The 20048-nt window shown below is 37.8% G+C and overlaps 1 protein-coding gene across 2 annotated transcripts; it reads left to right on the top strand.

The window, feature by feature from the left end:
- Window positions 1-848: 848 nt before the first annotated feature.
- LOC109014382 (serine/threonine-protein kinase 3/4) lies at window positions 849-18687 on the top strand. Of its 2 annotated transcripts, none has more exons than XM_018996832.2 (18): window positions 849-1724; window positions 1942-2030; window positions 2115-2222; window positions 2299-2406; window positions 2870-2960; window positions 4305-4357; window positions 6018-6080; window positions 11596-11640; window positions 11968-12003; window positions 12391-12446; window positions 14323-14404; window positions 15410-15538; window positions 15684-15828; window positions 16735-16888; window positions 17026-17200; window positions 17830-18030; window positions 18107-18192; window positions 18423-18687. In XM_018996832.2, exons 1-18 carry the CDS (start codon window positions 914-916, stop codon window positions 18520-18522), a joined length of 2532 nt encoding a protein of 843 aa, XP_018852377.1. In that variant the 5' UTR covers window positions 849-913; the 3' UTR covers window positions 18523-18687. The 2 variants fall into 2 exon arrangements, with proteins under 2 accessions (XP_018852377.1, XP_018852376.1); XM_018996831.2 differs by having other exon boundaries at window positions 15678-15828.
- Window positions 18688-20048: the final 1361 nt, after the last annotated feature.

The raw sequence follows: 20048 nt of genomic DNA, 5'->3' as shown, positions 1-20048 counted from the left end.
ACAAATATCATTCATCATTTAGTCAAATAAATAATAAAGCTCATTTCTTTCGACTAGCACGATTCAACAATATTTTGAATACCGTACCGGATAACATACCGGTCAAGGCACTGGAATGAAATATTTTGATACCGATACCGTTTCGAAATAGTCGATATATAAATAGATTATATTCGAAAATAATAGTTTATATATAAATAAATTATATATATATACATATATATAAATTATAAATAGTTTAATCTGAATTGAGGGTAAAAAATAAGCTTGTAGTTTGAAAAAATGAAAAAAAAATTAAAGGCAGAAATATCGATCAGTATAGGCCGAAATATAGGCCGGTACGATTGGTATTTGGGCTGATACGAAATACATATGATACCTGTACCAGCCATTGGGCCGGTACGGTATGAAATTAAAAAACACTGCGATTCAGACCTCTTTTTTTTTACAGATGAGATGAGATTAGTTGAGATTAAAGTTAAAAGTTAAATAAAATATTGTTAGAATATATTTTTTTAATATTATTTTTATTTTGTAATTTAGAAAAATTAAATTGTTTATTTTATTTGATATAGAAATTTTTAAAAAATATAATAATAAAATAAAATAAAATAAGATAAATTAAAAAAAATTGTAAAAATAAATGTGCCCTCATTGATTCACGAATCAATTCGCTAAAATAAATTATAATGAGACTTTTAATATTTAAAGCCAGGAAAGCCCAAGAAGACCACAATGTTTTTACTTTTTACCCTTGGCAGGTGCATGCCAGAATTTGGTGTGGGCTGACTCAGCTGATCCAAACAGATTCGGCCCATTGAGATCTGCGCTTGCTGGCTCTGCTCTGGCACTCTGGCAGTTTCCTTCATACTTTCAGTTCCAAACTGCCACTTCGGATCGCTCACTCCGAGAAATGGATCCGAGCTCCGCCTATCGCCGGACCCGCAGCCCCCGGACCAAGTCTGATCTCTACTCCACCGTCGTCATTCACGGAGACGAAGATGCCTCCGATTCCGACTCCGAAAAACAACAAAATGAAAAGCAAAAGCGACGCAAACCCCAAAGCAAAGCACAGACACGGGAACAACAACGAGAAGAAGACCTTTACGCTACAATGGTTTACAAGGACCATGAGGAAGATGAAGAAGACGACGAAGACTACTCCTCTCTTCCCCCACTCCTAAAACGCCTCCCCAAGGACTTCGGCGGCGGAGCCTCAATCGACTATGACGACGACCACGATAGCGCAGATTTCGACACAGTGATCGTCAAGACCGATCGCACTCGCTCCCGCAACCTGTCTTCTTCGTCTTCCTACTTCTCCTCGAAGCCCCGGAGCTCGCCACTCTCGGAATACTATTCTGCGAGCCCTGGGAATAGAATGATCGGTGGTGATGACGTTGAGGGTGATGGGGACGGCGAGGGGTTTTCAACGTTTGTGGTGAGGTCTACACTGAGGGCGAGCGAGAGGGAGTCGTTGAGCGGGACCGTGTTGAGGAGGACCGGTGGTGGTAAGGGGACGGGGGACTCGACGATGGGGCGGGCCGTGGCCAGTATGCAAGCGGTTGGGGAATTAGGGTTTGGGAAGCAGAGGAAGGTGAGCGGGTCTTCACAGGGTGGGGAGGAAGTTCGGCAGCTCACGACGAAGATCTCTTCGAGTTCGATTCCGGAGAGTGTTACCAGGGAAGATCCTACGACCAAGTACGAATTGCTCAATGAGCTTGGTATGCTTTTTAAAATCTGAGTTTGATTTTGCACCTTCACTGCATATTGGAGGAGAATTTTGCTTACTTTTGGTATTTGTGTTACTAAATAGTGCTAGTTTGATGCGTTCTTGGTGAATAAGTTGGCTGTAGGATTATGTTGTATTTAGCTGATTTAGGGGGATTCTGTGTGGTTATCTTACCGTGCTGAGTGAGGTTGCTTTTTTGGGGATGGCAGGGAAAGGGTCATATGGGGCCGTTTACAAAGCTAGGGATATAAGAACTTCGGACCTGGTCGCTATCAAAGTCATATCGTTATGTGAAGGGGTGGGTTTCCTTATGCTTCTTGAATTTATGCGATCTTGTGCATGAACTTTATCACAATGAATGAAAATCTTCATCCGTGTTTAGGAGGAGGGATATGAAGAAATTCGTGGTGAGATTGAGATGTTGCAGCAGTGTAATCATCCAAATGTTGTGCGTTATCTTGGAAGCTACCAAGGGGAGGAATATCTTTGGGTAAGAATGATTTATATGCTAAACAAACTTCATTGAGTTTTTAAGTTGGGGATTACTATTTTCAGTATCTTGGCAGATAGTGATGGAATACTGTGGGGGTGGAAGTGTTGCCGACTTGATGAACGTGACAGAGGAGCCTTTGGAGGAGTATCAAATAGCATATATTTGTAGGGAAGCATTGAAGGTAAGGTTAACTCTGATTGGTTTGAATTGTAGAATTAATGAGGCTAATCAATTTAAATTATTATTTTTTGATAAGTAAAATAAGACTTTATTAAATCACCAAAGTGTCAAGATACAGAGAAAATGCCCTAATTATGTCGGCATGTTAGAAACTAGGAATTCATGAAGGTCCATGCCATTTAAGTCTACAGCAATGGCCCAAGTACAAAGAGTTCTAAAAAATAACAATTTTAGCTCCTCCACGATCTCTCTGTCTTCAAAAATAACAATTTTAGCTCCTCCACAGAATTAATGAGGCTAATCAATTTAAATTATTATGCCTGCAGAAAACTTTGTTAAATTTTGTGGAAGAAAACTTAAGGTGTTTCTTTTTGCCGTTGTTTACATGAAGTAAATGCTTCCTTGGCTTTTATGTATTTGTAGTCAATATTTTGTTTATTTATCAATATTCTTTTTACATGTAGGGCCTTGCTTATTTGCACTCAATTTTCAAGGTCCATAGAGATATTAAGGGTGGGAATATTTTGTTAACTGAACAAGGAGATGTCAAGTTGGGTGAGTAAACTTCATGTATATTTACGTAGAACAAATTAGTCTCAATACTGCGAATCATGAACCTTATTTTAATCTGTTTGACGTTGTTGATAGTTGATACTTGTTTCATCATGCGCGAGAACCTTTCTGGTCTAACCTTTTATAATCATCTCTTGTAATTTTATCTCAGCCCTTGCTTCTGATTCTTATATTTTTGTACTGGTACATATTTTTCTGGTTCTGATTTATATCCTTTGTATCTTAGAGATGCGAGATAATAATAGAAAAAACTTTCTTGCTGAAAGTGTGGTGTAAACTGTTTCCAGAAGGTTTTTTTAGTAATCGAAGGGAAAATGAAAGTTTTGTTTCTATATCTTTATTAACTCAGATTATTGCTTGCAACAGTTCAAATCATTGTTTAAACAAAAATATAAGAATCATTAGCAAATTAGAAGGTTATTTCAAAATAATAAAAAAAAATATATTAGAAGGTTAGTAGATATTTAAACTTGAACCATGACTAAAAGAATTGAGAAAACTTTAAGAAAATTTGCCGAAATGACCAAAGGGACCCATAAATAGGGGTTTTTTCCAAGGGAGGAGAAGGGCTGCGATTTTAGGATATTTTTAAAGTTGCAGGGGCTGAAAAAGGGGCAACAACAAGGAAGACTTGTGATTGGGTTGAGATAATAATGTTTAGTGTCATTTTTATAATAAAAGTTAGGGTTTTCTTAGTACATCAAGGGTGATGAAAGTAGGATTTTTAACTCTTTATAAGAATTTGTTTTCTTAAAATCTACTGGTATTTCTAAAAGATAGGGCCGGCTGCAGAATGACATTCCTAGCTGGAGGAATTGATTTTCCTTATAAAAAATTTTAAACAATTTCAACTCTTCTAGGAAAAATTTAGCAGCGTACTCTTATGAAATGCTACCCTGAATTTAGGCCTCATCACTATAAATTATGAAGTGACAGATTTGAGTGGTCAAGAGGAATTCTATCCGACAATGATTCCTAGTTTTTCTTGGATTCAATTGGCTATTCCTATTAAAACATGGATTGGGCCTGTTACCCTTTAACAATAAATAGACCTACATAATTCATTTTTAAGCCCATAATATAGACCTACATAAATAATAATAACAATAACAAAATTCCCATTTTACCCTTTAATTAAGTCTCAGTGTGACGTAATTATTTTTACACAAATGCCTATAAATTGGCTTTCCTGTTCCATTTTTGTTTTGACATCTAAATTTAACGTTTGATATTGCTTTTGATTTTCGAGAAACACGTGTACTTATCAAAAAATAAAATTGAGGAACACACCATTGACTACCTCATGAAATATCGAGTCATGAGCAGGTGATTTCGGGGTTGCAGCGCAGCTGACAAGGACCATGTCAAAGCGCAACACGGTACAGTATTTGTTTAACATAAACACCTATACTGTAGTTGACACAATCTTTTTTTCTTTTCTTTTTGTCTCTCTTTCTCTGCTGCACTTCCTTTAAATTTTTGTTCAATGGGCCAGAATTTGCTAGTACCATACTCAGTGGGTTCCTGGTGATGCCTAGGTGATTTGGGATCCTAGATTAGAAGACTTGGGTAGAAGAGTGGGCAAGGTTTTATGGTAAACATGAACACTTATTCAGTTTTCAATACGATCTCATATCTCCTGGTGAAATTAGAAAGCAAAGAGTTTAAGAGACGGAAGATTAAAATATAGCTGAATGCAAAATATGAAATAAAGAGCAGTGAAATGAAGTTTTATTTTTTTGCTTTAAATCACCTATTTTATCAATTTGTAATAGAAGGTTAATTACATATAATTCTAGTAACAGTGACAAATTGGATAAGGTGACATTGACAACAACAGATGAGCATTGCTTTAGAAATTACAAAGTATTTTACTTTTTTAAAAAAAAAAAAAAATAAGTAAAACTGATTTTATTAATACAAAACTTTTGATATTAAGAGGTCAATAATTGGTATCTTATCAAGATTCTCTTCCATGAAAAGTAAGTCACCTTTGCTAAGATGCTGCTATGCGACCAACTTTTCAGGGACATCAGATTGCCCCCATAAACAGATGCTATATAGAAGTTTTTGATTGAGGAGGCAGCTCCATATGAACAAAGCTCCACAAATGTATCTTGACAAATTGGCCAATACCTGGACCTGTTGGATATTGCAAGTTTTGTCTTGCAGGTTTCAATCAAACACCTGACTCTGCAGTTGCCTCTATCTAGAAAATATTGACAAGTTGAAAATATATTTGGAACATAAATTTGGGATAGTGTCACAAAAGGAACCTACCCTATGGCATAACCAGCCAATGTTTGAATTTCTTGATGTCGCAGATATGAACTCAATTTCATCACAAATGTACTAACTGCAGCTATAAGGGCCTTGAGACAATTAGAGGCTCTTCATCCTTTCAAAGGCCCACAGTTGGCTACCATAATTTAAAACTAAAGGAAAAAAATCTCTGTTTTTTTTACGAATGTCAGATGGTGGTGGAAATCCAATCATTTTTCCTCTTCAAAAAGTACACAACCAATTAAGGCATCTGAAACCTTTAGAGGTAGCCTTGATAATATACTGCTTATAAAACCTTTGCTATCTTGGAGGGTTTTTGGGAGAAAGAGATTGCGATTATGCTTACAGTGAAGTATTCTCAGAAAAGCTGGTCTTAAAGTTAATGGCAGTATTTTCTTATAAAACTGAGTTAGTAATAGCATTGGTGAATTGGTAAAGAAAGTTCATCAGCATGAGGATTCCATCTGGGGATAAGTAATCTGGTCACCAAGTGCTGTCTTTTACCATATGTATCTAATATCTTATCCTAGTTTCCTTCCACTGAAGGACTTAGCAATTTTCATCTATCTCAATGTTTTTTCTACTGTCTTTTTAGTTTATTTTGTTTTCATTTTGTTCTTCTACGTCTACAAATTTATAGGTTCCTTGGAAGGCCATTGCCGCTATTTTATTCTCAAGACCATGACATTTGTTGATTGTTTGTTTCTGGTTGATGGTTGGAAATTCGTTTTGACATCTCTCTCTCTCTCTCTTCAGTTCATTGGCACTCCACATTGGATGGCTCCAGAAGTTATTCAAGAAAGTCGCTATGATGGAAAGGTTAGTATTCTTGGTCTCAGTGCATTTACTTCTCTTTGAGCCTCTTTTCTAATATATGTGCCCACATTCTGCCTGCTCTCTTTGTGGACTGCTCACCTCCTTAATGAAATTTTGAAACACCTGGTGTGCTTTAGTAAGATTGATTTATTTATCAAAAGGAAAGAATCATGTTGCTAATTTTGAAGGAATTTTATTTATGATGACTAAGGACAAGCTTGGAGAGTGAGATGAGATGATAATTTTGTGAATGGTAGTAAGATAGTTTGTGAATAGTAGTGAGATAGTTTGAGTTAATGTTTTATGGGGTTTTGGGAAAGGAGAGAGAAAATGTTGAATAAAAAATATTATAAAGTAAAAATATTGTTAGAATATAGTTTTTAATATTATTTTTGTTTAGGGATTTGAAAAAGTTGAATTATTTTTTATTTTTTGTTTGAAAGTTTGAGAAAGCTGTAATGATTAGTTTGAAAAAGTTGAAAGGTTTTGCGTGGAGGAAGAAGTTGCAGCTCGGGGCAGGCCCAGTGGTGTGTGGGTCAGCGCCACCGTCGCCGGCGAAGCCTCAGAAAGTGGCGTCAAAGGCCCTCGAAGCTTCGATGGAAGCACAGCTGCCGGCAGCAGGGTCTGTGGAGATTGGAGGGGTGAACTCTAGCAGTTCTGCCGTTAGCTTAGCTCCCATCGTCTCGGCTCTTGCACAAACTTGGTCGACAGAGGTAGATAGCGAGATTCCGATGTCAACCGTGATGAGTAAAGGCGAACTTCTCGCGAGCAAAGGCAATGCCGTATTGGCTCATTCCTGAGACATTGTAACGGCGCTGATCATAGCACAGGTGTTTCCACCTCTGGCACAAAAAGAGTCGATAGGCACAGATGAAGCCTCAGGTGGGTTAGAGATGGTCCACATGTTCTGGAAAGGGAGGCAGAGGAAATTGTCGAGGCTGCTGAGGGACAAAATGAGGTTCTAACCTCTGTGGTCACTCACACGAGGATGGTGGAAGGGGGTAATTGTTTACTGAAGCATTTTCTGAATTTAGAAGCAGGCAGGTTGATTTTGCACTGTCTGAAATGGAAGAGCAGGATAGGTTGGTTTCGGACCCACAACTTGAAGTAGCTATTTATGAGGAAGAGATGGGTAGTTCATCACTGTTACATATGACTCCTCTTCAGATTGTGTCCAAGGAAACTTCAGACTGGGTTTTTGAAAAAGTGGAGGTGATTCAAAGTTGTGTGGGTCTCTTTTATGATGGTTATGAAGAACAATTGATGGCACTTTTAGTTGCCATTGAAGGGCTGAGAAGTCATCTGTGAGAAAGGAGCGGGAGTTGAAAAGATTGCATTGTTCTATTAATTATGACAATAAGGAGGGTACTTTGGGGAGGGACATATTAAAGGGGAGGGAAACTATTTCAGTTAATGAAGCCTAAAATATTGTCTTGGAATGTAAGGGGGATCAATAATGTCAATAAATGCCTTCGCATTAGGTCCATAATTCATAGTTAGAAGATCGATGTCGTATGCCTCCAAGAAACAAAATTGGAAATTATTGACAGGAATGTAATTAGTAGCTTGTGGAGAGGTTCGTTTGTAGGCTGGACTTATTTAGCCTCTTCGGGTGCTTCTGGTGGTGTGCTAGTCATGTGGGATAGTAGAGTTGTCGAGATGGTAGAAGAATGCATTGGAGATTACTTGGTGGCATGTGTATTAAGAAACATGGAAGATGGGTGGTCATGGGCATTAGCAAGTGTATATGGTCCCAATAGGGATCGGGATAGAAACTTGATGTGGGATGAAATATTAGGGTTGTATTCTGTGTGGGATTTACCTTGGTGTATGTGTGGGGATTTCAATATAGTTCGATTCCCAAGTGAGCTGGAGGGTCTATCTTCGATGACTACAGCTATGGAGGTTTTCTCACAGCTGATCTTTGATTTGGAACTGTTGGATTTGCTGTTGGTGGGGGGTGAGTATACATGGTCCAATTCTAGAGACGGTTCAAGATTGGACAGATTTTTAGTATCATCGTCGTGGGAAGCTCACTATCCGAAGTTGTGCCAAAAAGGATTTCCAAGGGTAGGATCGGACCGCTTTCCCATTATTCTTGAATGTGGGGGTATTCATGAGGGCAATCGGTACTTTAAGTTTGAGAATATGTGGCTGGAAGTGGAGGGCTTCGTTGATAAGGTAAAAAGTTGGTGGCTTTCATATCAGTTTTGAGGGGACTCCTAGTTTTGTTTTGGCTGGTAAACTCAAAGCTTTAAAAGCTGATTTGAAGATATGGAATAAGGAGGTTTTTGGGAATGTTGAGCAGCAGAAAAAAGCCCTTTGGGATGAGCTTCAATCCTTGGAAGCTGATGGGGATAGTGAGGGGAGTTTGTCTAGGAAGAACGAAGTAAAAATAGAACTTGAGAGGGTTCTTTTGAGGGAAGAAATATCATGGTGGCAAAAGTCGAGAGTTCTTTGGCTTAAAGAGGGAGACAAGTGCACTAGCTTCTTTCATAAAATGGCTAATTCTCATAGACGTAACAATGCTATTGAGATGTTAAGAACTGAAAATAATCTGCTATCCTCACCTGCCGAGATCCAAGAGCATGCTGTGCAGTTTTTTAGTTCTCTCCTAAGTGAGACGGAAGCTTGGAGACTTAAGATTGATGGATTGAACTTTGCAATGGTGGATGATTTTTCAGCAAGTTGGCTTGAGAGGCCGTTTGAAGAGCTTGAGGTGCATCGAGTGGTGTGTGGAATGAGGAGAGACAAAGCTCCCGGGACGGATGGGTTTTCTATGGCATTCTTCCAAGATTGTTTGGAGATTGTGTGGGAGGATGTGATGAAGGTATTTCATGAATTTTATGAGATTCAAAAGTTTGAAAAGACTTTGAATGCCACTTTTATTGCCTTGATTCCAAAGAGAGTGGGTGCTTCGGAGTTGAAGGAGTTTTGCCCAATCTGTTTGGTAAGTAGTGTCTATAAGATTATTTCAAAGGTGTTAGCAAATAAAATAAGCAAAGTGATGGAGAATATCATTTCTAAATCTCAAAATGCCTTTGTTTGAGGACGACAAATCATAGATTCAGTGTTGATTGCAAATGAATGTGTAGATAGCCGCATGCGGGAAGGGGCTCTGGGGGTCTTTTGTAAGTTGGACATGGAGAAAGCATATGATTATGTAAACTGAAATTTTCTTTTGTATATGCTTAGAAGATGCGGCTTTGGAGATAAGTGGTGTGGTTGGATAAGCCATTATATTTCAACTGTCCATTTTTCTGTGCTTGTTAATGGGCAGCCTTGTGGGTATTTTCCGAGTTCAAGAGGTTTGAGGCTGGGGGATCCCTTATCTCCCTTCCTATTTGATATTGTTATGGAGGCTTTGAGTTGAATGGTGGAGGCAGTGGTAGGAGCAGGATTTATCTCGGGTTTTTCAGTGGGTTCTAATTCTAATGGCCCCGCTACAATATCAAACTTGCTTTTCGATGATGATACCTTTATTTTTTGTGAGGCTGTTGGGGAACAAATTCAAGTTTTGAGGGCTGTCCTGCTGTGTTTTCAAGCCATCTCGGATTAAAAGTGAACTTAAGTAAATCGGAGTTGGTACCGGTGGGAGAAGTCCATAACATTCATCATTTGGCAGAATTTCTGGGGTGCAAAGTTACTTTTCTGCCCATAAAATATTTAGGACTACCGCTAGGGGCATCTTTTAAGGCCAAACACATTTGGGATGGGGTGGTCGAGAAGATAGAGAGGAAGTTGGCAGCATAGAAAATGACATATTTATCTAAAGGGGGTAGGATTACTCTTATAAAGAGTACTCTCTCTAATATCCCTATCTACTTGCTGTCTTTATTCCCTCTACCAATTGGTGTGGCCAATCGTATTGAAAAATTGTATAGAGATTTTTTGTGGGGAGGCGTGGGAGAGGAGACTAAAACTCCCCTAGCGAGTTGGAAAAAAGTTTGTTGTCGGATTCTAAATGGAGGTTTGGGTATTCATAGCTTATGTAGTTTTAATAAGGCGTTGTTGGGGAAGTGGCTATGGAGATACCATGGGGAAGAGGAAGCATTCTGGAGGGGGGTGATCGATCGAAAGTATGGTAGTGATTGGGGAGGTTGGTGTACCAAGGAATGTAGGGGTTTGTATGGAGTGAGTCTATGGAAGTTTATTAGGAAAGGTTGGGGTTGTTTCTTGAAACAAGTTAACTTCTCGGTTGGTGATGGTTCAAAAATCAGATTCTGGTCTGATGTTTGGTGTGGGGATACTGAATTGTCTAGAGCCTTTCCGGTTGTTTTCAGATTGGCGACTAATAAGCAAGCTTCAGTTTCAGAGTTGATGGGTCTTTCCAATGGAGTGGTGCTTTGGGATGTAAGTTTCTCTAGATCTGCCCAGGATTGGGAAGTAGAGGAGGTTACTGATTTTTTCAGATTGTTATATTAAGTGGAGATAAGAAGACAGGACAGGGACCAACTATGCTGGAGACAAACAGCCTCTAAAAAGTTTACAGTTCGGTCATACTTTAAGGTGATACTAAATCAGCATCATATTTGCTTTCCTTGGAAGAGGATTTGGAAGGCTCATGTTCCGACAAGGGTGGCTTTTTTCGTATGGACATCAGCAATAGGGAATATTCAGACTATAGATAACTTGAGGAAGCGCGGAATGATTGTTTTGGATTGGTGCTTTATGTGCAAGAAAGAAGCAGAATCAGTGAACCATCTACTACTTCATTGTGAAATCTCTAAAGTGCTGTGGGATGGAGTTTTTGGAAGGGTTGGGCTGAGCTAGGTTATGCCAGAAGCAGTGGTCGATTTTCTAGCAAGCTGGACCAACTTTCAAATGCATACTTGTTCCCAAGTGGCAGCTGCATGGAAGATGATGCCTCTGTGTATTATGTGGTGTATTTGGTTGGAGAGAAACTAGAGGTGCTTTAATGATAGGAAGCGCAATAGAGATGCATTTTGGAAGTTTTTTATAAGCACTCTCCTTAGCTGGTTCTCTGCAATTGTACTCAAGGGAGGGGCTGTAAACGAGTTCTTGTCGTCGCTTTTCTAGTACTAGAATGTAACTAGGTGTTTCTTCTGTATACTTCCTGTATACTTGGGCTTTGCCTATTACGTTGTGCTTAATAAAGCTTTTAACTTGTCAAAAAAAAAAAAAGTTGTAATGATTAGTATGAAAATATTTGTATTTGAGTGATGGTTGGGAAGGAGATGGGATGGGATGGGATGAGATGAGAATTTTGGGATGAAATATTTTTCCAAACAAGCCCTAACTAAAATAAGAATCTAGAAAGTTAGGATAATAACGGTAATAATTTAGAGTGAACGTCTTACTTTGTGTGTGTGTGTGTGTGTGTGTAAGACGCTACACATAGCTATTTTTATTGAGTACCTATACATTGAATATTACACCCTTATTCAAATTCAGGTGTTCAGTAACATTTTTAATTTCATTCTTTGGAAGATTGCTGTTTTTTCTAATCAAATTTTGGGTCTTTTTAACTTCATAGTACAATTTATTTTTTTTACAGGTGGATGTGTGGGCTCTTGGTGTGTCGGCCATAGAAATGGCAGAGGTATTTCTTCCATGTACATATGCTGTACAATTCAATGGGCAGCCATCTGCTATGGCTTTTTTGTTTTTGGTGGGGATGGGACTCGTGACCTAGTTGCCAAAGTTTCTCCTCTTTAGTGTTAAAAGAGCCAATGAAATAGCGGGGACTTATGTCACTATTCAGTTTCTAGTATGTATTAAACAAAAAATTATGGCTTAGCTTATGCGAGAAAGGAGTATTTTTGTGTTGAATGACCATTTGTGTGGATCCTTTTTAAAATGGCATTTGCTTTGGTCTTGGTTTTTTTTATGTCTTCAAGTCCTTCATATCTTTTCCTCTGCTTTTCAGGGACTTCCTCCAAGATCGGCAGTACATCCAATGAGGGTTAGCGCACAATTTTCACGCAATTTCGAAATTCACAGGATAGTTTGTTATTCTGTTGTAATTTATATTTTCCTTTGCCTTGCTTTAATCCATGTTCATTGTAATTTGTTATTATTTTAGGGCATCCATTCAAGGATCCTTGTATTACGTGCTCTGTACTTTGTAGCATAGAGTTGATTACTAAATTGATATACGTTCTATGTCATTGATTAAGGATACAGATCCTTAATCACTTACTGTTGGTAAAATGGCCTTCACTGTTTAAGAAAACGCTGTTTTCTAACTTCTGCTTGCAGTTGCATGTTTGGTAGTAGGTGAACATGCGGCATGATTTAGTGTTATACTGTGCTGAGGAAATGTTTTGACTTATTTATTTCATGTCTATAGGTTTTATTCATGATATCCATTGAGCCAGCTCCGATGCTTGAAGATAAAGAGAAATGGTTCGTTTTTTACTCCATTACATCCACATATTCTAATAGCAGTTATCGTGAGTGTTAACATGCATGTAGCCATTCGTTTTAGCCACCTGATATCATGACACTCAATTCATACGATTAAACAAGAGCAAAAAATATCCAATGTAATAAACCATATGACACTCTTTCCCTATTATTTCCTTTTAAAACTGGTAGGTATCATATCATTGTTTGCTTTTGTATGCAATCTTTTGGCTGTCAAGGGCATTCTGCCTCTATCCCGAAATTATTGTTTTGCCTTCCTTTTCAACAAGTCTCGTCTTTTTTAAGGAGAGAATAATGTAGGAATACATTTTTTTTTTTTGATAAGTAATCAATAATATATTAATAGAGATAGGCAAAGCCCAAATACACAAGATGGTATACAAGAGATAAGACCTATTTAGGTTGAAGTAAGGGAAACTAAAAAGTCATAAAAATTCAGGCCATAAAAATCTAAAGCAATGGCCCATAGAAATAAAGTTCTGAAAAATAGAGTTCTAAGTTCCTCCAGAGACCGCTCCTTGTCTTTGAAGGTCCGATCATTGCGCTCTTGCCATATACATCACATAATACAGATCGGGATCATTTTCCACACCGCCTTGATTTGTTGAACTCCTCTTGGAAGTGTCCAGCAGGCCAATAGATCTAGCACAGATGCAGGCATAACAAAGGATAACTCTATCTGGCTAAAGACTTCCACCCACAAGGCTCTAGCTGTTTCGCAATGTAGCAAGAGATGTTCCATTGTCTCGCCAGATCTCTTGCACATGCAACACTAGTCTAGTATAACTAACTGGCACTTCCTCAGATTGTTGGTAGTAAAAATCTTCCCCAACGCTGTTGTCCATGTAAAGAAGACCGCTTTCGGAGGCACCTTTTTTCTCCAAATTCTCCTCCATGGGAATGGGTTATGTGCGGCTTGGGAAAGGGCCTTATAAAAGGAATACATACATACAAACATGCATGCATGTGCAATTTCAAACTAAGCCAAATTAAAATTTGCATGATTACTGAAACAATGAAGGGTTCTATCACTTCTTTGTCCCAAGTCTGTAAAGCGAAAACTATCAGCGGTTGTATTTTAACACCGTGGGACAACCGTGTAGTAGTTGGTTGACATTGTTATAACTAAGCGTACCTCTTAAGGCAATATTCTCAACCTATGTTCTTAATGTTTTCAGCCTTGGCTAAATAGGGTGTTTGGTTTTTGTGGGTCGAACTTTTTTTCTCAATTCCATGATCTTTTTATAAGTGTTATTACAGGAATGTTAGAAAGGTCATGAAACACAAACACACATGCACATGCACATGCATGTGCACCACACAAAAACAAACACAGAATGGTGTTCCTCTCCTATAGCAACGATGAGTAGAAAAGTTATTGCAGGACATCTCTGGCATCTCTGTTTTGGACATATCCTAGAAGTTTATGGTTCAAAGCTGTCCAAAGTTTTGAGAACAGATGTAATTTCTTCAACCTCATTTGTGGGTCTTGGTGACTGTCTTGAGTGGATTTTTTTTTTTTCTAAATTGGTTCCCTCACTGAGAGATCTGGACTTTGCACACCACCCTAAAACTTTCCTACACGGCAATTTGGTCCTGAAGAAAAGGGCGAGTATTTTTTTATTGGTAAGGTAACATGCAATTTCCATCAGACTAAGAGCGGCAAAAATGTTGGAGAGAGAGAGAGAGAGAGAGAGAGAGAGAGAGAGAGAGAGAGAGAGATTTGTGTTATTTAACTTCTGTTTCATTTATGCCTGAGCTTTTTACTATGTTATGGCATTTCTTTCTTTCTTAAACCATGCATTGATTAATATCATATCTATAGTTTTCAGACCTAAGTTTTCTCCTTTGTCAGGTCTCTTGTGTTCCATGATTTTGTTGCAAAGTGCCTAACAAAAGAGCCTCGTTTACGCCCTCCTGCATCTGAGATGTTGAAAGTACGTTAATTAGCATCTCTACTTGTCTAGTGAAAAATACACATTTTGAAAATTTTTGGTGCAATATATTAATGTACTAATTGTCTGATCTCTAAGGCCTTATTTTAAATAGCACTATGGCTTTACATTTTTGCTCAGCTGCACAAGTATTTCAGATATTTTATTTATTTTTTTCTGATTTATTATGCATATATTTTGTAATGTCTCAAGGGAGGCCTAAACCACATCTTGGCCTATACTTCAAAAGAACTAGTCAATGATACAAGTAGAGCCCTGTTGGAACCATTAGAAAGAGCAAGAACATCTCTAGGATCTCATACACCACCTACCATTATCACTTATCAGTCAGTATGGATTATCACAATCTTCCCCCTTAAAATCCCAACGTCCTCGTCGAGCCAGCCATCTTAGGTGGCACAGGTCAAGTCCCACATTTCTGGTTGGGGTAGCCTTTGATATTATTTGTAACGCCAAAAGGGAGGTCCAAGCCACATCTGGGCCTATATTTCAAAAGGACTAATCAATGATACAATTTGAGCCCCATTCGAACCATTATAATGAGCAATAATTTCTCCTTCCCGAGCAATAACTTCTCATTCCCAAGAAATGTGAGATCTCATATACCACCTACCCTTATCACTTATCAGTCAGAATGGGGTATCACATATTTCTTGCTTGATACCACTAGAATACAAATTAATCTAGCATTGTGTACAGTCAGTCCAATGTGAAGCATGGATGATATATAAGATTGTCAGATATTTATGAAGATTTCCATAATAATTTTTATGTTCAATTACTTGTTATATTCTCCGATAACAAGAAAGAGATATGCAGACTTGAGCCATGCTAATTGTGCCGGTTCAAGTTCAAACACGTACACTCTCTCTCTGTTTTGGTTTTATTTTAATAACCAATTGTTTTTTGTTACCTTGTATGCATATTTCGTTAAGTTCATGTATTTTTATTCTGACTTGAGTGACCTTTTCTGTATTTAAAACATAGCACAAATTCATTGAGAAATGCAAATATGGACCCTCTGCAATGTTCCCAAAGATTGACAAGGCCAGGAAACTTAGGGCCTCCATGGCTCTGCAAGCACAAAGTCTTGCTCCAGTTTTGGCAGAAGATGATGTATGTTGAAAATTCTCTTTTTGAGTTTCTCCCTCAACCTCCCCCCCCCCCCCCCCAAAAAAAAAAAAAAAAAAAAAGACCACGTGTCTCTTTTTATGAGAAATATTTTATCTTCTCGACTGTTGGTAATTTGAAACAGCCACAGGTAACTCCAAAACAGAATGAAGATTATGGAGATACTGTTCCATCAAGGCCTTATAATATTGGGCTTCAAGTTGCAAATGAAGTACCTACAACTAGCACTTTGAGGAAGCAGAACATATCAGATGCTGGGAAACCGGTTGGGGAAAGTATGTATATAGATATACATTTTATATTTTTTAGTTGGAATTGAATTCTTGTAGAAGTACAAATACTTGCTGATGTTATGTTTTTGCTCAATAACTGTAGACTAAGTTCTAACATGATATTTTCAAAGATAATGGCTGATTAGATTTGATTCAGTCGTGTATTCTTGGTAGTGAATGTCACCATCAATTTGAACATGACAATGTGTAACCTAATTTATAAATAAACCTTGATCAATCTGTCAATACTTAAGAAAGTATTCATTTGGTGTAAAACCGGCATTATTTTGTAAAGATGTAAAACCAATATCAGTGAAGGGCATTTATAATTTTTTATTTTTTTAGCTGTGGCAAATCTCCATCAATGTCTTGATTGAATGCTTTTTTTGTGGGACAAGTTAGGTCTTGATTGCATGCTTCAACTTGCCACCATAAGCATTAATAGTTGATAATTGCTAGTCTGCTGTGTGATGGTAATATCATCTTTGGGTTCCAAGACGGGACACCGGGTGTGTTACTTTGAAACTGTGTTGTCTTTTATCCATAAATTGATTAAACATACCAAAAATCTGAAGTGCACTTGTCTAGTAGTCCATGGTCATCTTAGGATGGTATGTAATTTGATCATTATAGTTGTAATTTACATTTTAAGGACTACTCAACGATTTTTCTCACTGCTATACAGAGATCAATGAATACAATTATAGAGTGGAATTACCTATAAAAAACAATTTATAGAGTGAAATTGTGTCATTTATTTTTTGAGCAAGGAAATCCTTAGATATTGCCATATTTCCTGTACTTGTCAAAAAATATCTAAGAGCCAGCAGTTTATTACATCTTGCTAAATGAAACTGCTTGTTCCTAGCGACTATGGTTTCTAATGCATGCGGATTTAATGTATGACAGGTAACTTTGACACTGTAATAGTTCATGGTGGAGACGAAATAGAAAATACAGCCAAGCAGACACAAGTTTCCAATGATAGAGAACCCTTACCTTCTCTTGAACATGTTGAAAGCCTTTCTATGAATGACACAGGAGGACAATCGGCTGTGCTCCTGTACGTCCCTTACTATTTTTGTCTTTATATCTGATGTCAAGTCCTTCACTTTACTTAACACTTAAATTATGATAACTGTTGCCTATTTAAAGCATTTTTTTTAACTTTTCTCCAAATTTCTTGGGCTAAATTCGCAGGATGGAGAATAGTAAAGATATTGATGTAAACAACACTTTAGTTGGAGAGCCAAATGAGGAGAGCCTCAAAACAAAAGTTATTTCTCAGGCAGAGCTTGGAGGTGGCAGCGGTATAAGCAGTGGCACGTTGAACAATGATACTGTTAGCCGAAAAGCTTTTGCATTGCAAGATAAGGTGATGCTTGTTCTGAGTCCTATATTCACCCACATTATAAATGAGTCGTATTTTTTATGCTATAAACTGCCTTATGAGTAAACAATTGAAACTTCATTCAACCTTATTTTATGATACAAATGTACTGAGATTATAAATTGTAACACCTGAGCCCCATATTGGGAATTTGAATAAACTTAATAGAGTGTGTAAATTATAAAAGATAGTCATGGGTGTTAAGTCTCACATTAGCTACTTATTAGGTGATTGAGCTTTCTAAATAATTCCAGGAAAGCTTTAAAATTCAGATATATTAGTCTTTTTGGGTTTATAGCGGAGTGAACTTTTTATAAGAATTTGAGTTATTGTGAACATTGGGGTTTGATTGGTACAATAGAAGTTTAGACCGTGCATAGCTTAGGATTTCTTGTCTAGAGACTAATGATGGCTTACTTGTCTTGCTTTTATTTTGTATCATTTGCTATGAAAATAGCTCACTTCTCATGCAGTTGGATTCTGTTTTTTTTTATTTTTTTGGACTTCTTGCCCATTTGACTAGGCTTTTTTTGTCTCCTTTTAGACCCTTCGAAAATGTTTATTGCTGTGGCTGCAAATTAGGGCCTGTTAACTAGTTGTAAATGTCATTGCAGCTTTGGTCCATATATGCAGCTGGTAATACAGTGCCGATTCCGTTCTTAAGGGCAACCGATATATCCCCTATTGCTCTTCTGTCAGACAATGTGCTTGGAGGCATGCAGTGGGATAATGGTGGAACTGTAGCCATAGAGGCATTGCAGGAGCTCTTTACTGGTGATGGACAGTCTAGAAAGGGTCGAAGAGGTCAAAATGAGGTTAAAGCTCGCTCTCTCTCTCTCTCTCTCTCTGTGCTGTTCCAATATGGATTTTTACCCATTTGATGTGGTGCAGATGCCCCTTCCTCCAAGCGTTTACCAAAGGCTCACTTCAAGCTCTACCCTACTGAATTTGGCACAGGCTTTAGCATACCACAAAATGTATGGCTTCTCGTGTCCAATTATATCATATTTTCTTGCTGATTACTTGCAGCCTGTTATTTGGTCCAAGTGACTTCCAGCAGCTCAATCATACACTCAATTTCTAGGACTGCATGTGTTCATTAGTTATTTGATTTTGATATATATATTCTTTTTCCTTCGTTTGTGTTGGAATTTAAACCGTCGGATTACATAAATCGCCAATTTTCTTGTTGCGCTACTGTATGCAGGTGTTACGAAGATATGCCACTTCAGGAGTTGCAGGCAACACAGGAGCAGCAGACCATTCAAAATATTTCTGATACTCTTAGAACTATTCTACGGTTGTAGATTCGCAAATTCTGCGTTCCGTTTGGCTGTTTGATTTGTTTCCTTCATTTATGTAATTGTGTGGTGTCTTATGCTTTTACCTATTATTTAAGACATTATAATTCAAAGCTGATTTTTTTCCCCCTCTATTCAAGTGTTACCGCAAGAGCATCATATCCTTGCACATTTGCTATTCGGAATACTTTACTATTATTTATTATTTTATTATTATTATTTAATATTATATCATTACTTTTTTACTATTATTCACAGAATACCTGAGAATATCCCACTACCTAAATGCAACTTAAGTCTCATCTCTTTATAATTATTGATCATGAAAACTCATAATTCATGACCTCGCACTAGGGGTGAAAACCGACTGTATCGGCGCGGTTTTGGGGTAAAACCGACGCCGACCGATAGTTTATTTTTGGGGGAGGAAACCGGCCGAAACCGATCAATGGGGAGAAAAACACCGGCCGTCTCGACACCGGCAATTCTCTGGCGGTTCACGGTCTGTTCATCGGCGAGTTTCGTCTGAGAGAGTAGAGAGAGAGAGAGTGTCGCAGAGGAGAGAGAGCGGGGATGAAAACTGCGCTGCGTCACTGGGAAGAAGACGCCCGAGGTTGAAGACGACCTAATTTCAAAACGACGCCGTTTGGTCTAAACCAAACGGCGTCGTTCTACTTAATTTTTTTTTTAATACGTTATGAATAAAACGACGCCGTTTGGTTTAATACCAAACGGCGTCGTTTCAATTATGTTAAAACACAACTGCAGACTGAAAACGACGCCGTTCCACTTAAACTTAAACTTAAGTGGAACGGCGTCGTTTTGAATACAGAATATATAAAAAAAAAATAACATTTCTTTAATCGGCCGGTTCAGCGGTTTGAACCAGGTTCGAACCGACGCCGAACCGGCCGATATCGGTTTATACTATTTTCTGCCGCACGCCGACCGGTTCTTCACCGGTTTCGGCCGGTTCCGAGCTCCGGCGGCCGGTCTAAGTCGGTCTAGGTCGGTTTATCGGTTTTTTGTACAGCCCTACCTCGCACACCTTCCAAATCTCATGGAGTGAGCTTTCTCACTGAGCCAACATTCCCGTGATGTTAAGGGAATTTTTATTTTGGTATGTATATAAAAGAGTACTTATTACTTGGCAGGTATAAATTATAATATATATGTTTTGAAGCAATAACTTTACTCTCATTCAGCTATAATGTAATACTTCGGCAAAGTATAGCTATAAGCCTATAATGTAATTACTAATTAAGTAATAATAATGAGCGATGCTATTCTGCCGCTCAGAGTGCATCGTTCTATCTTATTGCTAGTTTAAAAAATTTCTTTTTTATTTTTTTTCAATTTTTTTATTTATAATTTTTGATCATTTTAAAACATTTTAAAAAGTAAAAAAAAAAATATCAATACACTAATAGTCACTTTCTTAACTATTAAGTAAAAAAAAAAACTAAAAAAAGAATTAAAATACATGAAGTGTCAAAATGAGAGAGCAAATAAAGTGGATAAAGTAACATTTT

This window comes from Juglans regia, chromosome 13 (assembly GCF_001411555.2).
Source record: "Juglans regia cultivar Chandler chromosome 13, Walnut 2.0, whole genome shotgun sequence".
NCBI lineage: Eukaryota > Viridiplantae > Streptophyta > Magnoliopsida > Fagales > Juglandaceae > Juglans > Juglans regia.
This window is presented reverse-complemented; position numbering and strand designations above follow the sequence as displayed.